General features: G+C 52.1%; 1 protein-coding gene across 2 annotated transcripts; it reads right to left on the bottom strand.

Moving 5' to 3' along the window:
• Nucleotides 1-305: 305 nt before the first annotated feature.
• Nucleotides 306-18589, bottom strand: GPR157 (G protein-coupled receptor 157). Of its 2 annotated transcripts, none has more exons than XM_072819764.1 (4): nucleotides 18177-18589; nucleotides 5899-6112; nucleotides 3525-3769; nucleotides 306-3087 (listed from the first exon to the last, which is right to left on the bottom strand). In XM_072819764.1, exons 1-4 carry the CDS (start codon nucleotides 18557-18559, stop codon nucleotides 2859-2861), a joined length of 1071 nt encoding a protein of 356 aa, XP_072675865.1. In that variant the 5' UTR covers nucleotides 18560-18589; the 3' UTR covers nucleotides 306-2858. The 2 variants fall into 2 exon arrangements, with proteins under 2 accessions (XP_072675865.1, XP_072675866.1); XM_072819765.1 differs by having other exon boundaries at nucleotides 3575-3769.
• Nucleotides 18590-19072: the final 483 nt, after the last annotated feature.

Below are 19072 nucleotides of genomic sequence, written 5' to 3'. Positions count from 1 at the left end.
GGTCCTTGGAATCTGGATCTGCTGATCCTCATATGGGACAGGGCCCAGGAATCTGTATCTAAAGTCCTCATTCCCTGCCTGCCCCTCATACACCTGAGACCCTGTCAGGTGAACTCAGGAGAAGATGGTTGAGCCAATAGGGTTCCCCCAACTTGACTGCGTTTGCCCATGGAGAAGGGCCCAGGTCTTGTTTCCAGGTCTCAGGTGTATAGAAGGCTCTGGAGCTGCCCCAGAGCATAGGCTAGTCTGGGCCCACCTCAATCCCCAACCGGGCCACGGGAAATCAGTTTACCAAACACGCGAAAGAAAAAATAATTATTTTATTTAAGTTAAAATAGGGAGACTTTGGCTTCAACCCAAGATGATCAGGGTTTCGATACAGTTTTGCACAGGCCCCAAAGACCTCACAACTGTTATTATGCCATGACAGGAAGTTTGTAAAACGTTTCTCGTAGAAGGTTTCTTGTCGTTGTGTACATAAGAAGCGCTCTGTGTGCACCCTCAGCCCCGGCCAAATACTACTTCATTAAAAGACAAAACAAACATAAACAACTGAGAAGCACAGAAAGGCAGAAAGTGCCTGAGAAGAGAAGGCTCTGGGCTGAGGACACACGGATGAGGCCGTAGCATCTGTCCTGGCTGAGTTACACGTCAGTAAGGGAGGACACAGGTGCGGGAACATGAGCAAGGCTGATGGAAGAGAAAGAAACCCACGGAGGGGGCCGAGCAAAGTTCGAGAGGAAGCCTCTCTTGCTCTGATCGGAAAGCAGGAGCCCCTCCCGGACTCCTAAGATATGACTTTGCCCCCATCATCTTCGAGTTCTGAACCCCACAGAGATCCAGCCAGAGCCTCCCCAACCCCTCACCCGGGCCCCTGGCCTCAGGCCAAGGCACTGGGACGCACCCCTCCCCTGCCCACATGGTCTCCACCAATCATGGGAACACCTGGGCCCTCAGCACAGCTGGGCAGGCAGCAGGGGGAGTGGAAATGGAAATATCCAGGGGTAACATTTAGGTGGTTGTTACAAAAGCAGACAGCACAGCAGCGGCATCAAACAAGTGGAATGAGAACTTGAGGGAGCCCCAGAGAGTCTCCTGAGCCCCTCGTCCCTCTGCCGGCCCTTCCTGACAGCGGCCTGCCTGGGGACACCCAGTGTCCCCAGTCCTGTGGAAGCCACACCCGCCAGGCGCTGCAGTCTAAGCCAAGGACTCCGGGGCCCTCTTCCGAGCAGGCTCTATTTTCTTTTCATCCTCTGTGGCCCACAGGCTAACTCAGCTCTGAACCGTTTTCTCTCTTGAAGCAAGTAACTTCCTGAATTTCTGCTCCATTCTAGAAGCCATGTGCCCATGATCTGCCGTCTTGTCTTTAGGGGACCCCTGGATTCCCCTTCTATTGGCCATTTCTGTTAGGAGATTGCCCTATGACAGGTAGCTTTCTGTAGGGCAGCCCAGGAGTCCTAAAGGGATGATCACCTTCTGCTGATTTTCATAAAGAAACCTTTAAAAAAAGGGGGTGGGGAAACCAAAAATGAGTATTTTTTATCTAGTTCTTTCAATGACTCCTCCCTTCAGATTCTCTTCCTCTGACAGATTTTGCTTCTGAGAATAAAATAGGAATCAGCAGTATGGTGAGGCTTTGGCTTTAATCCAGACCGGTTTTACAGGTTCAGAAGGTCATCTTGGTTTTGCAGAGTTCTGACCAAACCCAAGGGAGGGACACCTATAGGCTAGAGTTATACTTCTCCCCACGCCTCCTGCGGTGACGCAGACACCTGCCATCTTTGCCAGTGGCTTCTGTGACGTAACAGAGAAACTGTTTTCTGAAATTAGAGGAAATGTTGGTGGAGGAGCCACGAATACAAAGATGTGGATGCTTATTTTAAATCCTTTTCTTTTAAATGTAAATAATCACCCCAAGATGCCTGTGTCACTTCCCCCAACCAACAGGGAGGAATCTGTCTGTGGATCATTCACCAACTCTCTGGTCACCTTTCCTATAAAAAAACAAGCCAGGAAGTGAATCAGCCGATCCCTCACCAGCTCTCCCTGTTCCAGTCTTCAGGAGAACAGATGCGAGAGGCAGCAGGCACCCACAGGGATTCCCCGTAATACCTCTTCTTGTACCTGTTCCAGCTCTTGCACTGGAGAAGGGAACCTGTATTTTAAAGTGACCACTGGAGGCAAGAGTCTGGATTCTGGGCTCAAAATGCAAGCACAATCTGCATCAAGGGTTGGCAACCCATACAGAGAATGTGGGAGGCCCCAAGGGGACCAGCTGTCCAGAGTGATTGTGCTAGAGTCATGGTAGTCACCTGGAAACCTTCAACCTGGTTAAAGGGAAATGGCTCTTTTGCTGACCAGCAAAGCTAGGCTCTCCAGGAAATCTCAATGCCCTGACAAACCCAAAATCTGCTTCGTCACATCTAAGTGGGGGATGCATCTCTGGCAACCCCTGGCATTTTATTTAGGATAGATGCAAGGTATACATATTTCTTTGTGCCTTTCCCACAGGTGTGGGTCCCTCGAACTGTAAATAGTGCTGTGTGGTCATGAGGCTGATGACCAGTGGACATCTATTAGGGCAACCTAACAGTGACCATGTGCCAATCTCACTGCCAACCTGCATGCAATCTCACTGCAGACAAGTACTCCTGAGTGCAGCCAGACATGGGGGCAAGTGGGTATGTGCTACCGAGGGTCTAGGAGGTAGAAGAAGCTGAGTTCATGGCTGCTGCCCCACTGGGGGGTCAAGAGCTTCAAAAGCAGAGGCTTAAAGTGCCAGCAGATGCCCACCCCCACTCCCTGCAGCAGGGACTCATAGAGCCACCTGTTCCCAGGGAGGCAGCACCTGTATAGAACTAGGAAGGGAAAAGCTCAGGTGCTTGGAAGTTCATCTGGGGTACGTCTGGATCCCTGAGAGTCTCCTGTCTTGGAGGGTGCAGGAGCCTTGGGGGGGCCAGTCGGGCTCTCTGTAGACGGCTGGGAAGAGCAGCAGGAGCAAACAGAGAAGAGCCGAGTTCTGACGGCCTGGGTGCAGAGGACGAACATGATGCAATTGGCGCCGCCCTGAAACGTGTTCCCAATACCCTGGGGAGGGGAGGAAAGGAGAGGCATGAGTGCCCAAGCTGGAGGCGGTCTCTCTCTCTCTCTCTCTCTCTCTCTCTCTCTCTCACACACACACACACACACACACACAGACCAGAAAGTGCTTCGGACCCCAGAACCCTGTCCTCCACCCACCGAAGCTGGTATTCAGCCCCCTAGCTGCAGGTCTTCTGTATTGGGAAGGACAGGATCAAGGCAGCTCTCGGGCCATTCCCAGGCCACCAGAGGGCCCCTTAATGCCCCTGGGCTGTGCCTGAGCCTCACTGCCCTTCCACCCTCTCACTGAGACTCCCCCATTGGGTCTCAGGCAGAAAGGAAGGCACCGTGGAGCCGAGATTCCTGCCAGTCCCAGGATGGCTGGTGTGCTGGGATGCACCCACTTTGTGGGGGATGGGGGCTTGGGGAGGGGGGGATCTAACCCTGCACCAGAGCCAGAGCAGCAAGGGCCAGGGAGGGCAGGCCTGCATACGTGCAGAACGACCAGCACAGGCGACCGCACCGCTGGGGAGCCGCAGAGGGTCAAGACGAATCGCACGGTGCTCCAGACCCGGAGGCAGATGAAGATGAGCGGGATGAGGATCAGCTTCTTATCGGCCACGGAGGCGCGGCGCTGAAGCTGGTGCGCCTCGGAGAGGATGGGCCGGTACTCGGAGAGCGCCTCGTGCTGTGCAGGGACCGAGGAGAACACGGGTGAGCCACTCATCCTGCCTATCTTTGCTCGATGTCACCCCCTGGAGGAGGCCTATCCTGACAACCTCCTTTCAAGGGCAAAGGCATTTTCCAGGTAGTCCTGTCCCCAGATTCAGTTAATTAGTTTTGTCCCCCCCCCTTTTTTTGTAGCTCTTAACATCCTCCTTCCTAGAAGTTACTCATCTTTGTTTATCAGGCCTGTTGCCTATTATTGTCCTGCCTTCCCCCTCCAGAATGCAAGCTCCCCCAGGGCAGAGGCCTGTGAAGGAGGGGCTCTATCCAAAGCTGGGGCAGAAAGGACAGGGGAGCAGGCGCGGGCTTTGTACTTCCCCACTCCTGGGAACACCTTCAGTGAGAGGAAGGGGGAGGCTCCATCTGTAGATCACAACTGAATTTGTAGCCATAGATGCAGCTATTCATAACAAAGATGTGTTTCTGAGCCTGGTCCAGTGTCTGGGACACTGAAAGCCCACGTGTGGAGAGAAGCCACATACCCTGGCAACTCTTCTTTGTAAAGCTTGCTCCAAGTCACTTATTTTTTTTTTCAAAATTTTATTTTTATTTATTTTAGAGAGAGAGTGCATGAAAGAGGAGTAGAGAAGGGAGAGAAATCTGAAGCACTCTGTGCTCAGCACAGACCCCCACGAGAGGCTTGATCCCATGACCCTGGGAGATCTTGACCTGAGCTGAAACCAAGAGAGTTGGCCAATTAACCAATTGAGCCACTGGAGTGCCCCCAGCTCACTTATTCTTAGCTCTCCTTCCTAGCTAGAGGCAGGGAACAACCCCTACCCCTCCCTGCCCACTAGTCTTCCGGTTTTCTGGAAACACTTGCAGGATTGTAAGACAGGATCTGTTCTCCCATGGGGGCTGGGCTCCCAGGCACAGCTCCAGGTCACCCTGGAAGGGCAAGGAAGAGGGGTGCATGGAAGGGCGGCTGCAGACGGACAGCCTGGGATGCTTCATCTGGGAGCCCAGAACCTTTCCAGGGAAGAAAAGGAGCCAAGAAGGGTGTCCCCAGCCCAGGCAGGAGACCAGCAAGAAGATGGATTTCAAACCAATCACTAAGCCCCTCAGGACCGCTCAGCAACTCCAGCAGTAGCAGAAGAGGGGGGCAGGGAGGTGGCAAGGCCGGGAAATTTCAGAGTGAAAAGAGAACCCGAAGTCTAGACTCCAGAAGCCACAGGCAGGAGCCGCAGGGAACAAGCACCCTACGAACTCAGAAATGGCTGCCATGTCACATACACCCCGAAAGAATAAAGGGGGGCATACCCCCCCTGCAGCTTCAGCCCCTGAAAAATGGGGCAAAGAGAAAGCCCAGCATGGCCGTGGTGCCCTGGGGCCTGGGCTCGGGGCCCCTTCAGTACTCTCCCACCCTTCCCCCCATCCCACCCTGCCCCCACGCCCAGCAGCCCCACCACGCAGCCCCTGGCAGCCCCACCATGAGCAGCCGCGCAGCGCCTCGGCCTGCAGAGCCCAGAGCCCGCAGTCAGGGACAAGGAAGGATTTTCCACGTCACCAGAGGAAAACCTTTCTTGCCTGGAATTTCCAGCCAGCCGGGCTCCTGCTGAGCTCCTGAGACCCCGAAGAGTCTGCATTGATGACACATTTTCAGTGACCACAGGGAATGCGGTTGAGGCATCCTGTGGCCCGTTCCGGGATCTCACGCCCTCGTCTCCCGGGGCCACGGCGGCTCAGTGATCTGGATGCTGCTTCCCGGCAGCGGCACTCCCCTCCCGGTGGAGCAAGCCCGGCGGCCTGCCAGGAGAGGGCAGCAGAGGCCTGGCCCAGAACACAGGCCGCTGCTCCCCTCCTGGACTCCACACGCAGTGGCAGTGGCCGCAGTGGCCTGGGCTTCACGGTCTGGGTGAGCCTAGGGGGCCCTTAGCCTCCGCCAGCCTCTACTCCCTTGTCCGTGATGGAGAAATGACAGGACCCACCCCTGCCAGGGCTGCATAATTAGCAAACCAGACAGCCCATGATGCGTCACCCTGGCCTGTCCCCCAAGTGGTCGAGCCCAGCACCAGGCTGCTAGGGCACAGTGGCCCCAGAAAGTTCTAGAATAGGGGGCTGGGGGTGGGGTGGGGGGAGGCAGGTACCTACCGCCCTGTTTATGTGCTTCCTGATGAGGAGGTAGAGGACGGGCAGCGTGACATAGGCCAGCATCTCCCAGAGCTTTCCGGTCAGCAGCATCCACAGGATGCGGTCCTCCGCCTCCAGGTCGATCCAGCACCAGCCGACTGACACGTCCGAGGCATCGTAGCCAATCTTCTTTAGAGCGACAGCTGCCACGGTGATGGCCAGCGGGACCCCCCAGCTGAGGAACAAGGGGCAGACAGGAGGCAGCAGGTCAGGCTCCCAACAAAGCCAGCAGGGGCAATGCCACTGGCCGCTGTGCTCTCCAAACCTTGGACCACATAGCATCCCTGGAGAAAGCAAGGCAGGAGTCGTCAACTCCCCCAACCTAGCCCCGCTCTGCCCAAGCCCTGCCAGGCCCACCCTAATGTCGCAGAGCCTGGGTAAGAGGACACAGGGATGTCCTGGCCTCCTGCCTGACAGATGCCCCCCACCACCATCCCTCAGAGGCCGGGTTCTCATTCAGAATTGCTGGGCTCCTTGGTGATTGGTGTGAGAATGCTGTGGCATGGCGAGGGTAGCTCCTTCCTGCCCCCAGGCTGGCCTGCATGCCAGCGTACACCAGCCCATGCACCCATGTCTCACCCACACAGCCCCCGTGGCCACCTGGGCCCAGGGGTGCATGCACTGGCAGCTTGGGGTTGCCTGGGAGGGAATGCTAGGGTCCTGTGCACCTGCAGCAGGATCTAGGAGGGGGAACAGGGGCTTGGGTGGGCACATCTCTCTGGGCCTGAGGACTCCTTGCTCTATGGGAAGGGTATTCCTGGCAAAGGTCACAGGTGGCCTCTGAAGCATAAGGCCTGGGGCAGGGGCCCCCTCTTAGGGCAGCACCAGGCTGACTTTTTGAGAGCGCATCCTGACGGCAACACAGCCAGATGAGAGCTGAGCCCCAAGGTTCCCAGTGTCCCCACACCAGGCTGCTTGTGAAGCATTTTAAATGGGCCAGGGGACCCACAGAGGTTTCATGGTGGGATAGTGAGGTGGTTAGGAGTTTGGGCAGCCATGCAAGGAACAGGGTTCAAGCAGGCCCCACTCTGACTTGGCCTCAACGCAGCAGTGTTTTTCTCCACCAAGTGGGGGATGGTGACGGTGCCTAGAGCAGAGTAGGTTGTCATGAGAATAAACTGACTGGTGTACGTCTGGGGCACCGGTAAGTGTGTTGTTGTGTCTGACCGCTGCTGCCGTGAGTCGTGTCCGACGTCCCAGGACTCTGGCCTATAGTGCAGGTGCCAGGAACGTGTGAGGCCCATGTGGTTCCTGCCCCTGGGAAGAGTACACACGGGCCTATGGGCCTATGTCCCAGGTCAGTTGCTGGGAGACGAGCAGTATGTAAACAGGACATGTCATCAGTAAAACCCTGAGGTCAGAAATTGGTTGTATCCTGAGAGCTGTGTGAGCAATAGCTGTTTAAAAAAAAAATTATTTATTTATTCATGAGACAGAGAGAGAGAGAGAGAGAGAGAGAGAGAGAGGCAGAGACGCAGGCAGAAGGAGAAGCAGGCTCTACACAGGGAGCCCGACGTGGGACTTGATCCTGGGTCTCTAGGATCATGCCCTGGGCCGAAGGCGGTGCTAAACTGCTGAGCCACCTAGGGAGCTGCCCCTAGCTGTTTTATTTTTTTAAGATTTTACTTATTTATTCATGGGGGAGAGAGAGAGAGAGAGAGAGAGAGAGGCAGAGACACAGGCAGAGGGAGAAGCAGGCTCCATGCAGGGAGTCTGATGTGGGACTTGATCCCAGGGCTCCAGGACCATGCCCCGGGCCGAAGGCAGGCGCCAAACTGCTGAGCCACCTAGGGATCCCCCAACAGCTGCTTTTTTAAAGTTAAGTTTTATTTATTTACTTAAGGATTCTCTCTATACCCAATGGGGGGCTAGAACTCACAACCCCGAGATCAAGAGTAGTATGCCTTTCCACTGAGCCGGCCAGTAGCAGCTCTTTTAGAGAGAAAGTTGTAGAACAGTTGATGAGACCAAAGTTGAGTGTTAGTCTTGCCAGAATGAGAAGTGCTGTGTTCAGTCAGGTCAAAAGGGACAAAAACCCCACAGAAGTTAAAGGGTGATGAGAAAGGTACCAAGTTACCCTCAGGAGTCTGTCCACTTTAGATGCTTGTTCTATCAGTTACTTATTTGTGAAGTGGACATATATTAGCGTCAAACTGTTCTGTCATAATATAGGGTTTCCATTTAGGGGCATCTGAGTGGCTCAGTGGTTGAGCGTCTGCCTTTGGCTTGGGTCATGATCCCGGGGTCCTGGGATTGAGTTCCGCATCAGGCTCCTCCCAGGGAACCTGCTTCTCCCTCTGCCTATGTCTCTCTCTCTCTCTCTCTCTCTCTCTGTGTGTGTGTGTGTGTCTCATGAATAAATACATAAAATCTTTAAAACAAAACAAAAAAACTCATGCCATCCTGGGGGCATCTGAGGACAACGTGTCACAACAAAGAGCTCCATGAGGGCAGGTGCACTGCTCTTTCCAGCATCTAGAACAGTGCCTGGCGCCTGGTAGGAACAGAACAGGGACCTGCTGAATGGGTGAAGTTTGTGGCAAGTGACCCAATCTGCTCCTTAGCTCTTCAAGGCATGAACATATTGTCATTGAAAAGGAAGTAAAAAGCTTTTAGTTGTCTTGCTACTCATGGCTTTATGGTTTACGGGGCTCCTCCAAGGAATCCTGCAATGGGGAAAAGCATGGTGTATAGAGAGCCTCACCCTGCAGGAGGATGGGCAGGGGCTGGAGGGGCGCCTTCCCGGCTGGAAGTAAGCACACAGGGTGCGCCCAGGGCAGGCACTCACAGGCAGTGATTCCTCCTTCCTGACGTCCCTCACGGGAGACCTGGGCCCCCCACAGAGACAGATCCATTCTGTGACTTCAGGCTTGTCCTAGGAAAGCTAGTAAGCGAAGTGTTTCTTCTGTATTACTGGGGTGCATCTGGAGCTAAGTCTGTGTTGGGAGGTAGCCAGAGAGAAGACCAAACAGGCAGAAGGCTTTAAAGGGTTATGAATGTGGGTTGATTGGGCGCCTGGGTGGCTCAGTCAGTTAAGCCTCTGCCTTGGCTCTGGTCATGATCCCAGGCTCCCTGCTTCTCCCTCTCCCCCTGTCCCTCCTGCTTCCCCTCCTCATACTCCCTCAATCTAGCCCTCTCTCAAATAAATAAAATCTTTATTTAAAAAAAAGAAAGAAAGAAAGAATGTGGGTTGATCAATCAGAGTCACTGTTTGAACCTCAGCAGATGGCCAGAAGCTGCTTGGGGAGGTATTTAAGTAGGAGGTGGTAAGGAGCAATGTCAGGGAGGGGTGGGAATGGAGTGGGAGGGAGGGAGAGGCTAATGACCCAGCAAAGCAGGCTCTACCAGACTTGTGAGTTATGGGTAAGGGCCGTGGTGTGCTGGTAGTGTTTCACAACTGGCTCTGTACACAGAAAGGATTTGTATGCCGGTGCCTGTGTATGTACGTGTGTAAGCATGCACATATACGTTTATTATTAATTTAACTGATATAAAAGACGTGAAGCACACAATCTGCAGGTAATAACACATCACACTACGGTCCTTGTGGTGAATTCCGTATAGCCAATCGAGCCTCACAGAATGCACTCAATTTTTGCCAACACACTATGGTTGCAGTTGGCAAATGAGAGTAGTTCCATGACATGAAGTTGTTTATGCTTTAATTTTTCTTCACACATAAGAAAAATGTGAAGTAAGGAAAAGCTAAGGGAGAAGACAAATGGTGACTAGGGAGCAACTTCTTTGTGGGATCGGATATTAATTTCCCAACCCTGGAAGAGTATTTCTACTTTTTTTCCCCCCTGCTCCACAATACCATGTCTTCTCACCCCTTAAATACCTGGCTTCCTGCCTGCCCCATCTGACTACCACCTCTGCTGAAGTTCATACAAGGAATACTGTTAGGTATAATTTTGACTATTGATGTTTCCTCTATCATCTTCTCAAATCTAGATAAAGAGTCCAGGAAACTATGGCCCTCAGGCCAAATCTGGCCAGAGTCTGCTCTGCTTTGTTTTGCTTTTCTTTCTTTCTTTCTTTCTTTCTTTCTTTCTTTCTTTCTTTCTTTCTTTCTTTCTTTCTTTCTTTCTTTCCTTTCTTTCTTTCTCTCTCTCTCTCTCTTTCTTTCTTTCTTTCTTTCTTTCTTCTTCCTTTCTTCCTTTCCTTTCCTTTCCTTTCCTTTCCTTTCCTTTCTTTTCTTTCTTTCTTCTCTTGTTCTTTCTTTCTTTTTAAGATTTTTATTTATTTGAGAGAAAGAGCTCACAAGCATGCACACAGGTGCAGAGGGAGAAGGTAAAGCAGACTCCCTGCTGAGCAGGGACTCTGGGATCATGACCTGAGCTGAAGACAGATGCTTAACCCACTGAGCCACCTAGGCGCCCTTTTTATGCTTTTTTAAATAAAGTTTTATTGTAACTGTAAGAGCAGAGGCTGAATAGCTGTAATTGAGATCAGATGGCCTGTAAAGCTGAAAAAAACCTATTATCTGGTCCTTTACAGGGAAAGTATGCTGACCTCTACTCTACACAATCAACAAAATAAACCAAGCCCTGATCTGTGGTGCTTGCTGTTTTTCATGGTGCAATACTCCCACTGTGACTAATTTCAAGCCACCAATACATGTGGTTGGGGACAGATGGACAGTAATTGACAGTATTTCCATCTCATAGATTTGATAGTTGTAAATAACCTCAAGTGCACAGATAACAGTAAAATAATTAAGATGTAATTTTTAATACTCTTACTACTCTTTTAAATACAACTTATAAGTTTATATAGTTTAGTTTTTATTAATGATTATACTTAATAATCAGCTCACAAAATGCCCTAAAATTTAATAATTGGGTCTCACCAGCTGGCTCCAGGATGCCATCGGGTGGAGGATAAAAAGGGGTAAAGAGCTGAAGATGTCCCAGGTTCTCCACCTATAGAGTGAGGAGAAAGTCCATATTTTTGGCAAGCTCAGATAAGCCAAGCCATTCTCTGGCCAGGTGGCTGGCCTGAGCTGTAGGCACTGTGAATCTGGAAGATACTCTAGAAACACATGTGTGACATAATCCCTTCTTTCTAGAAATGCATACTTCCAATTTCTGTCACAGACCATGTAATATTTTCCCTCCTAATAAAGAAGCTGGCAACCAAAAAATTAAAATCAGAACAAGTAAAATATAGCTGAATAACAGCATGTGAAAAAAATCATGGGCTTTAGTTGATTATGACCTAGAAACTCCTGTGGTTGGAGGAAGCACCCTGACACCCACATGTAGGCAGACCAGAACTGTGAGCAAATTGTCCTGCCTCTGTGTGGATGCTTGTGACCCACATTCTAAATCCGAGATTGTTAAGCTATAACTCAGGCCGAGGAGAAGCAGTGCTGGGGTCACCTGGATAGAAGAAGCCCAAAGGCCACACTCTGGACACAATCCCCCACTTGGAGGGACACCAGAAGCCCACACCCTCTCGCTTGTGTTCACCTGAAAACCTAGGCCAGAGTCCAAGATGGCTTTGTCCTCCCTCGGAGGCTGCTAAGAGCTGAGTTGTGTCCCCACCAAATTCATATGTCGAAGTCTCCTAACCCTTAGCACCTCAGGATGTGACTATAGTTGGAGATGGGTCTTTAAAGAGGTGATTAAATTAGAATGGTCTGGAGGATGGGCACTAATCCAGCACAACTGTCGACCTTATGTGGAGAGATTAGGACACAGACACACACCAGGTGCAGACTGTGTGAGGACCAAAGGTGTAGATGGCCATCTACAAGCCAAGGAGACAGGCCTCAGAGGAAACCAACCCTGCCAACCTTGATCTCGGACCTCCAGCCTCCAGGACTATGAGAAAATGGATTTCTCTAGTTTAAGCCACTCTGTCTGTGGTACATTATTAGGGCAGCCCCAGGAGATGACTAGGGAAGCTTTCTACGAAATATGGGGAAGAGACACATGCTAGTTCCTGGGAATCCCACCACATCTGGACTGGTGGGGTCCCTCAGTAAGCTTAGGGGAGGGGTAAACCAACAACAACAAAAATCCGTTCAGATCTCCGTGCCCAACGTGGGCTTGAACTCATAGACCCTGAGATTGAGGGTTGCATGACCTACCTACCAAGTCAGCCAGGGGCCCTAGTGTCCTTTTGTTTTTATATCTCCTCCAGGGGAGCAGAACCAGAAACACCACAGGATTAGCCAGGTGGTGAGTAAGCCATCCCATCCCCAATGCCTGAATTCCCTGCCATTGGTCATCTGACCCTGAGCAGGGGGCCTGTCTCCAGGACAGTGATGCTCTGGGTTTCCCTTAGAGTTCCCAGCTCTGCCGGTAAGTGGTCTCTGAAATCTCTCCTACCAGAGTCACAGTGGGGGACACCTAGAGGGACAGTTGCACTTCACACAGATCGGACTCTGCACAAAGAGTCTATCCACCTCCACCGTTAGATTCCTGCATTCTTCCCTCCACCCCAAACCTCACTCTTCCTACAGATGTTTCCACAAGGGGGCTGGCGTCTGATGGGAAAGAAACAAGAGTCTTCTCCCACAAACAGCAGTGCCTGGTCTATGTGCTGGGTGGCCTACGGAAAACCTTGAATGTTAACTCAAAAAATGCTTTCAGAACAAAACTACCGTGCAACAATGTGCCAATTTAGAGAGTTCTTGGGAGCAAGACAGAGCTGTGCAGAGGGAAGCACAGCTGCAGTGAGCCAGGCCTGGTGGAGAGAATCACAAGGCCTGTGGCTGCCTGGAGGTTTCTTCCCTAAACAAAGGGCACTTATTGTTGAGTGTGGGGCAGAGGGGTAGGTCGTGGGAGAAGTTTGAGGAGCCGGCCACTAGCCCGGCACCACGAGGTCACTCTGTGGCACTGGGCACAGAAGGGAGTGTGGAAGGGGGGTGTCCAAAGGAACTTTACGCATACACACACCCTGGTGCCCCTTCTGCAGCCCTGGTGCTGGTGGGTGTCACAAACCCACCCTGCAATGCTCAGAGACACTCTCCTGCCCAGCCAGGTCCTGACCGACTGGATGCCGGGTAAGGATGGGCAGAGTGGCACTTGCCCTGGCAGGGGGTTCCAGGGCAGCATCTGCTTTCTCACAGCCCCTGGGGCCGCGGACAGCTTCCCATGAACACAAAACGCTGTACAGAAACCTCACGATGCAGCAGTGCCCTCTAAAAACTTTTTAGGAGGGCAAAAGCAAAGCCAATTCAACTCTTGTTATTTTGGGGAGCACCGATTGACATGGGGGTACCGTTCATGCAGGTGCTTACATGCAACCCTCATTCAGACTCACCTGCTTGGGGCCCCATCACTGAGACCCACAGTGAGCTAGTTTCCCATCAAAGAGCTTAGAGGATCTTCCCCTTCGTGGCCCTCGCTTCCTCTTTTGTCTATATTAGAACTTCCCACTCCCCACCCCCATCAAGCAGGGGTCTTGATGGTGAGCTTGGGAACCACAGACTCTTCCTCCAGAACCCCCAGGCAACCTCCAGGGAGTGGGAGCAGGTAGGCCCAGGGGCCAGAGGTCATGCTCACATCTGCTCCCACCTCGTGCCAGAAGAAACCCTATGGCTTCCTGAGGTGGCTAGCTTGGCCAGGACCCTTCCTTCCAATTTGGTGCAGTGAGGCTCCCCCCAGCCCAGCCTTCCTCCCCTGCTCACAGGACACAGGATGACACCTGCTACGGTGGTGCCTGGGCACATAGGTGCAGGAGATGGTCCACCGACCCTGCTCCGGCCTCGTTCAGAAGAAGGAGCCCACCGCTCTGACAACTGCTTCTGAGGGGCAGCTCACCATCAGCAGGGGAGCAGGGATGGTTTCTGACCAGAAAAGAACTGATGGCACCCACAGTGGCTCTGGGCCTGAGCTTCTGGGCACCTTCTCAGAGAAGGTATTGTAAATGCTCACAGATGCACATCCATGTGACTGTAAGATATCGGGTGTCCGTGTCAGGCTGCCTCAATAGCTCACGTACAGTGGACAGGGACTTAATACAGGACTTTCCCTTGAATGCTGAGTATTCTCACACAGCCGTAGAAAGGCAACAAAAAACAGGAAATTCGCTTCAGAACACTGTCAGATCAATGCATGCTAACTGGGTGGGTAAAGTCTGAGGCATAAGAAGATCTTTATCTCGACAAGATATTTATTAATTACCAAGAGGAGAACAGGAACTGCTGTGCACAACTGGCAGGCAACACCCTTAATCAGGTGATCAAAATTATTATCACCAGAGGCAGAACAAATCGAAGTCCCTGGAGAGGGAGCAGTGAGAATCTTCTGTTAGATTCCAGCCCAAGTGCAAAACCTGAAACCACTCGAGGGGAAGCACCAGCCAGCCCAGCAGAGGGACCTTCTGCAAAACAATGGACCTGTATTCTTCAAAGAAGTGTCCTGAAATACCAAGAAAGAACTACTGCTGATTGCAGAATAGAGACCTAACAAGTCAAACACAAGCCAAGGGTTTCCCTTTGCTACTGGGGAAATCTCTGCAGAAGACGGGCAAAATCTCTGTAAAGTCCACCCTCGGTAATAGCATCATTCCCTGCTATACCATTTCCCTACTTCTGGAAGGTGTGTGTGGTTACCTAAGAGACTGACACTTGCTTAGGGAAATACACACTAAAGGACTGAGGGGTTCTGGGGACATCTATCTACTCTTAAATGGTTCCAGAAAAATAAATGCAGAAGACAAAGCCAACAGGATACAATGTCTGTCATGGCAGAAATCTGGAAAGTTAAAAAAGAGTTTGATGATGAAAGAAAAATTTCTTCTAAAGATTTTATTTATTCATGAGAGGCACAGAAAGAGGCAGAGACACAGGCAGAGGGAGAAGCAGGCTCCCTGCTGGGAGCCCGATGTGGGACTCGATCCCAGGACCCCAGGATCACGCCCTGGGCCGAAGGGAGGCACTCAACTACTGAGCCACCCAGGTGTCCCCAAAATTTTTTAATTAAAAAAATATTGTTGGGCCAAGAGACAAGATGGGATCCTAAACCGAGGACTGACCCTCGGAGTTCTAACCCTGAGCCCCTCATTTATGGCCATGTGAGCTTGGGCAAGTCTCACCAGCTGTGGCAGGACCAACCTGCCCGGCCCCAGGGCTACTGGTGGCCAATGAGCTAAGGAACGAACCAGCACTTTGCAAGCCTTCAGGAGCCAGATGCAACTCGTGATAGAATGCCATTTCCAGGATCCCCGGGTGGTGCAGCGGTTTGGCGCCTGCCTTTGGCCCAGGGCGCGATCCTGGAGACCCGGGATCGAATCCCACGTCGGGCTCCCGGTGCATGGAGCCTCTGTCTCTGTCTCTCTCTCTCTCTCTGTGTGACTATCATAAATAAATAAAAATTTATAAAAAAAAAAAAAGAATGCCATTTCCTTGAGGATAAAGTCTAAGCTGCCCTCCTTCTCCCAGAGGGCAAAGAAAATAAGTCTTTCTGTAAAGGGAACCTGGTCAGGTCTTATGATGGGGTCTGTGCAGGCATTTTCTGGGAAGTAGTGGTTCGCTTTTATAAATGGCTTTTTTTCACTTAACATTGTAGCATACCATTTAAAAACCATTTAAAAATGGCTTACAGAGTTCAGAGCCAGTATCTGATGGCTGTGTAACATTTCTGGTGAAGTGTAGTTTGTGACCTATCGCTCCTCTATTTTTTGGACATTCAGGTTGCTTCCAAATTCTTGTACAAACTCCTTTGTACCTACGGCTTTGAATGTATTTTGGATTATCTCTTTACACTAGGTCCCTATGAATAGGATTATTGGATCAAGGGGTATGAACCAAATACTTTCTATGTGGATTATTCCAGTTTACAGTGCCAATAATAATGTAGGAAAATAAAATACTAGTTTTACCAGCATTTATCATATTAGTATTCTACTTTACTATTTTTTTCTAAGTTAAGGAGAAAATGGTACCTCATTGTTATAATTTGTATTGTTTTGACTATTGATGGGGTCAGCTTTTCCCCGTGTATATTTATGAGCCATTTTGACTCTTCTGTCTGAATATCTCCTATATCTATTTATCAAGATATTTGGTTTTTTTTTTTTTTTTTTTTTTTTAAATCATTTCAGGGGCACCTGGCTAGTAGAGCACGCAACTCTTGATCTCGGGGTTGTGGGTTTGAGCCCCACGTTGAGTGCAGACATTACTTAAAAATAAAATCTTAAAAAGAAATCATTTCATAAAAACTCCAATAGACATTCTCAACCTCTATGTTATCACATTTTAAAACTTTCCCAAACTGAAGTTTTGATGAGGACTGATATTCAGTTGTCTGAAATGGTTAAAAAGTAGATGACCATGGAGACTACATCTGGAGATGAGATTTCTCATGTCAACAGGTCTTAAAAAATTATAAACTCCAACACCAAAGAAAGCTGATGGAGAGCCCTTAGCAAGGTCATTAGCAATACAGCCTGGGGAATCTAGGTCAATAAATGAACCTGTTAGACAGGTTTCCTACCAATTCTCTTAGACCAGCAAGTTGAGCTAACTTCTGAAAGGGAGCTCCAAAGAACAAATTGTCAAACTCCCTTTGTAGCTTGGATATAGGTAAAAAAAAAAAAAAAATTAAGTAGGTTCCACATCCAGTGTAGAGCCCAGTGCAGGGCCTGAACTCCTGACTCTGAGATCAAAACCTGAGCTGATCAAAAAAAAAAAAAAAAAAAACAAAACCTGAGCTGCTGAGATCAGAGTCCAAGGCCACCTGGGGAACCCTAGTAATTTTCTTTTGAGAAGCTGATGGATCCCATTCAACAGACAAGATGAGCAACTCCCTTCTTTTTTATGGCCAGCACAGAGGACACATGGGCTTTCTTAGGAGGCCTTTCCCTCGGCATCACAGAAAACACCCCTAGGACTGAACAGAAGGAAGTCCCAACTCAGGTTCATTATGAAATGTACCTTTTCTATAAGATGCACCAGGTTTTCTTCATCACTTAAAAAAATATTGTTTTCAATATTTTTTTCAATATATTTTTTAAGAAGGGAAAACAAGAGAAAAGATTCTTGGCAAAGACAGGTCCAGTCATAGGCTCCTTCTCAAGTACATGTGAACTCTGGTGTACATGCTGTCCACACCCAGCAAGACTGCCAAAGACTGGGTCTCTGAAATACGCAGAGGCCAGGGTGGAGAGGGGGCAAAGGGAGAAAAGGCAGCCCCTGTGGGTCTCTGCAGCATCTGAGGTACTGTGGGCTCCTTGCAAAACTTTTGACATGAACAGCTGAGAAGCAGGCCACTTAGTTTCCCAGGGACCAGCTGGCCTTCATCCAGCAGTTCTGAGACCTAGAGGTCAAATGACTCTCGCAGGCTTGTGATCTCACCGTTGTGACACCCAGGTGACCTGTCTCTACCAAAGTGCTGACTGTCCTCAGTTTGGTCCCGTGGAAAGCACTCAAGTATTTAACAGAGAGAGCCTATAATTAGGGCAGTATTTGGTGCTGGTATCTGGGAGAGGGAAAAGGAGAAACAAGCCCTGTAAAATTCCTGCCTTGAGTGCGGTGCAGGACACCATCAGATGTTCAAATCTTGAAATTACACCAGAAAGGGGCCAACCTTCCATAGGTGAAGGTTACCTGAGGAGGCGCTTTAGTGCCAGGGCAGGGCAGGGCAAGGCCTGGGTTTACTCTGCTCTCATAGACTCCAGGCAGCTGGGGGCCCTCTCCCAGACCAGCCTCTGCCACTGACCTCACCCTCAGATTCCAAACCCTAGAAACTCGAGATCGTGTGAGTCTAGAGATGAGCAAAGACAAAATAATGAAGAAGGTACTTCGGGAATTTTACAGCAGAAACCCTGCATTTGGCAGAGGGTAGCTGGCCTGGGAGTGGCTGAACGCATCACACCAACTGGGGCACAGGGTGGCACCGGGAGCAGCCACCCTCTCCCTCCTGGAGCATCACCTAATTCATCTCTCGGCCTGAGAACGAGGAATCTCTCCGCAAGGGCAGCAGAGCGGCCAGAAAGCAGGGAAGCAGGAGGCAAAAGGCATCAGGTGTCCCTGCCATCTCTCCAGGTGCTTCCAAGTTAGGGGAGCCCAGCTCTGGCCCCCACCTCTCGGGCAGGTGCCGGGCGGCTGAGCCGACGCTCGGGGCAGGTCCACCTCTCCGCCCGGGAACGTGAGCGGACCTGACCCGTGAGCCCCCCCCAGGGGTCCGACCGAGACGCGGGCGCCGGAAGGGCGCGAGGCCCACAGGGGCAGAGGGCAGGGCCCGGGAGGGAGTCCCGGGGAGGGCGGCGCTGCTGCCACACACCTGACGACGTGGAAGGCCCAGAGCAGGCGGCCGGTCCGAGGCTCGCGCGCCGCGCGGACGATGCTGAGGTACAGGTAGAGGGCGATGGCCACGGTCCAGAAGAAGGAGCTGGTGTTGGCGAAGGTGGAGAGCGCGCCCTGCAGCACGCAGTCCCACGAGGGGCCCGCGAAGTCCTGCAGCACCCCGTAGAAGTAGGAGGCGGCCGAGAGCAGGTCCGCCAGCGACAGGAAGAGCAGCAGGCGCCGTGCCCGGCTGCGCAGGTCGGGCCACAGGGCGTGCGTGGCCACCAGCAGCCCCGAGCCCAGCGCGGAGAGCGCGCACGACAGCAGCACCACGGCGCGCTCCGACGGCACCAGCTCCGTGGGCGGCGCGGGCGGCGGCATGGCCCGGCGGGCAGGGGGCCGCGGCGCCGCTGGGACGGAGGCCCGGCCGCGTGCGGCTCCCGCCGCCACCGCCGTCTGGGCACCGCCGCGCCCGCGGTCCGCGTCCCAGCCCGGCCCCGCCCCGCCCCCCCTCCGCGCCCGGCCCAGGCCCCGCCCCTGCCCCGCCCCCGCCCCCAGCGCCCTCCGCACCCCGCCCTCGCCCCCCGCCCCGGCGCCCTCCACCGTCCGCCCCGCGGCCCGCGGCGAGGCGCCGGGACCCCGAGCTCCACCCTGAGCCACGCCCCCTGCGCCCTCCAGGCTCCACCCCGGGGCTCCCACGTTCCCTTCCCTGCCCGCCGCGCCGGGGCCGCCCCTGCTCTCGCCAGATGGCTAGGACGTCCCGTCCTGCAGAGGGAACGACTGGCGTTTTTAGGACTAGTGTTACCCTCCTTTCAGCCAGCTGGTGTGTGGCGTGTGGCGTGTGGGGGTGGGGGACGGGGCGTTCTTTCCACTAGTAACAAATGTGATCGTCAC

Source organism: Canis lupus, chromosome 3 (genome assembly GCF_048164855.1).
Source record: "Canis lupus baileyi chromosome 3, mCanLup2.hap1, whole genome shotgun sequence".
Lineage (NCBI taxonomy): Eukaryota > Metazoa > Chordata > Mammalia > Carnivora > Canidae > Canis > Canis lupus.
The sequence above is the reverse complement of the archived record's forward strand: the minus strand, read 5'-3'. Positions and strand labels throughout refer to the sequence as shown.

Excerpts from the sequence above, each read along its gene's own strand:
- GPR157 (XM_072819764.1), bottom strand. The coding sequence starts at position 18,559 with ATGCCGCCGCCCGCGCCGCCCACGGAGCTGGTGCCGTCGGAGCGCGCC. Across the intron at positions 3,770-5,898 it reads GGAAGCACATAAACAGGGCG|CACGAGGCGCTCTCCGAGTA; the intron begins GTAGGTACCTGC and ends GTCCCTGCACAG. Across the intron at positions 3,088-3,524 it reads TGCTCTGGCTCTGGTGCAGG|GGTATTGGGAACACGTTTCA; the intron begins GTTAGATCCCCC and ends TCCCCTCCCCAG.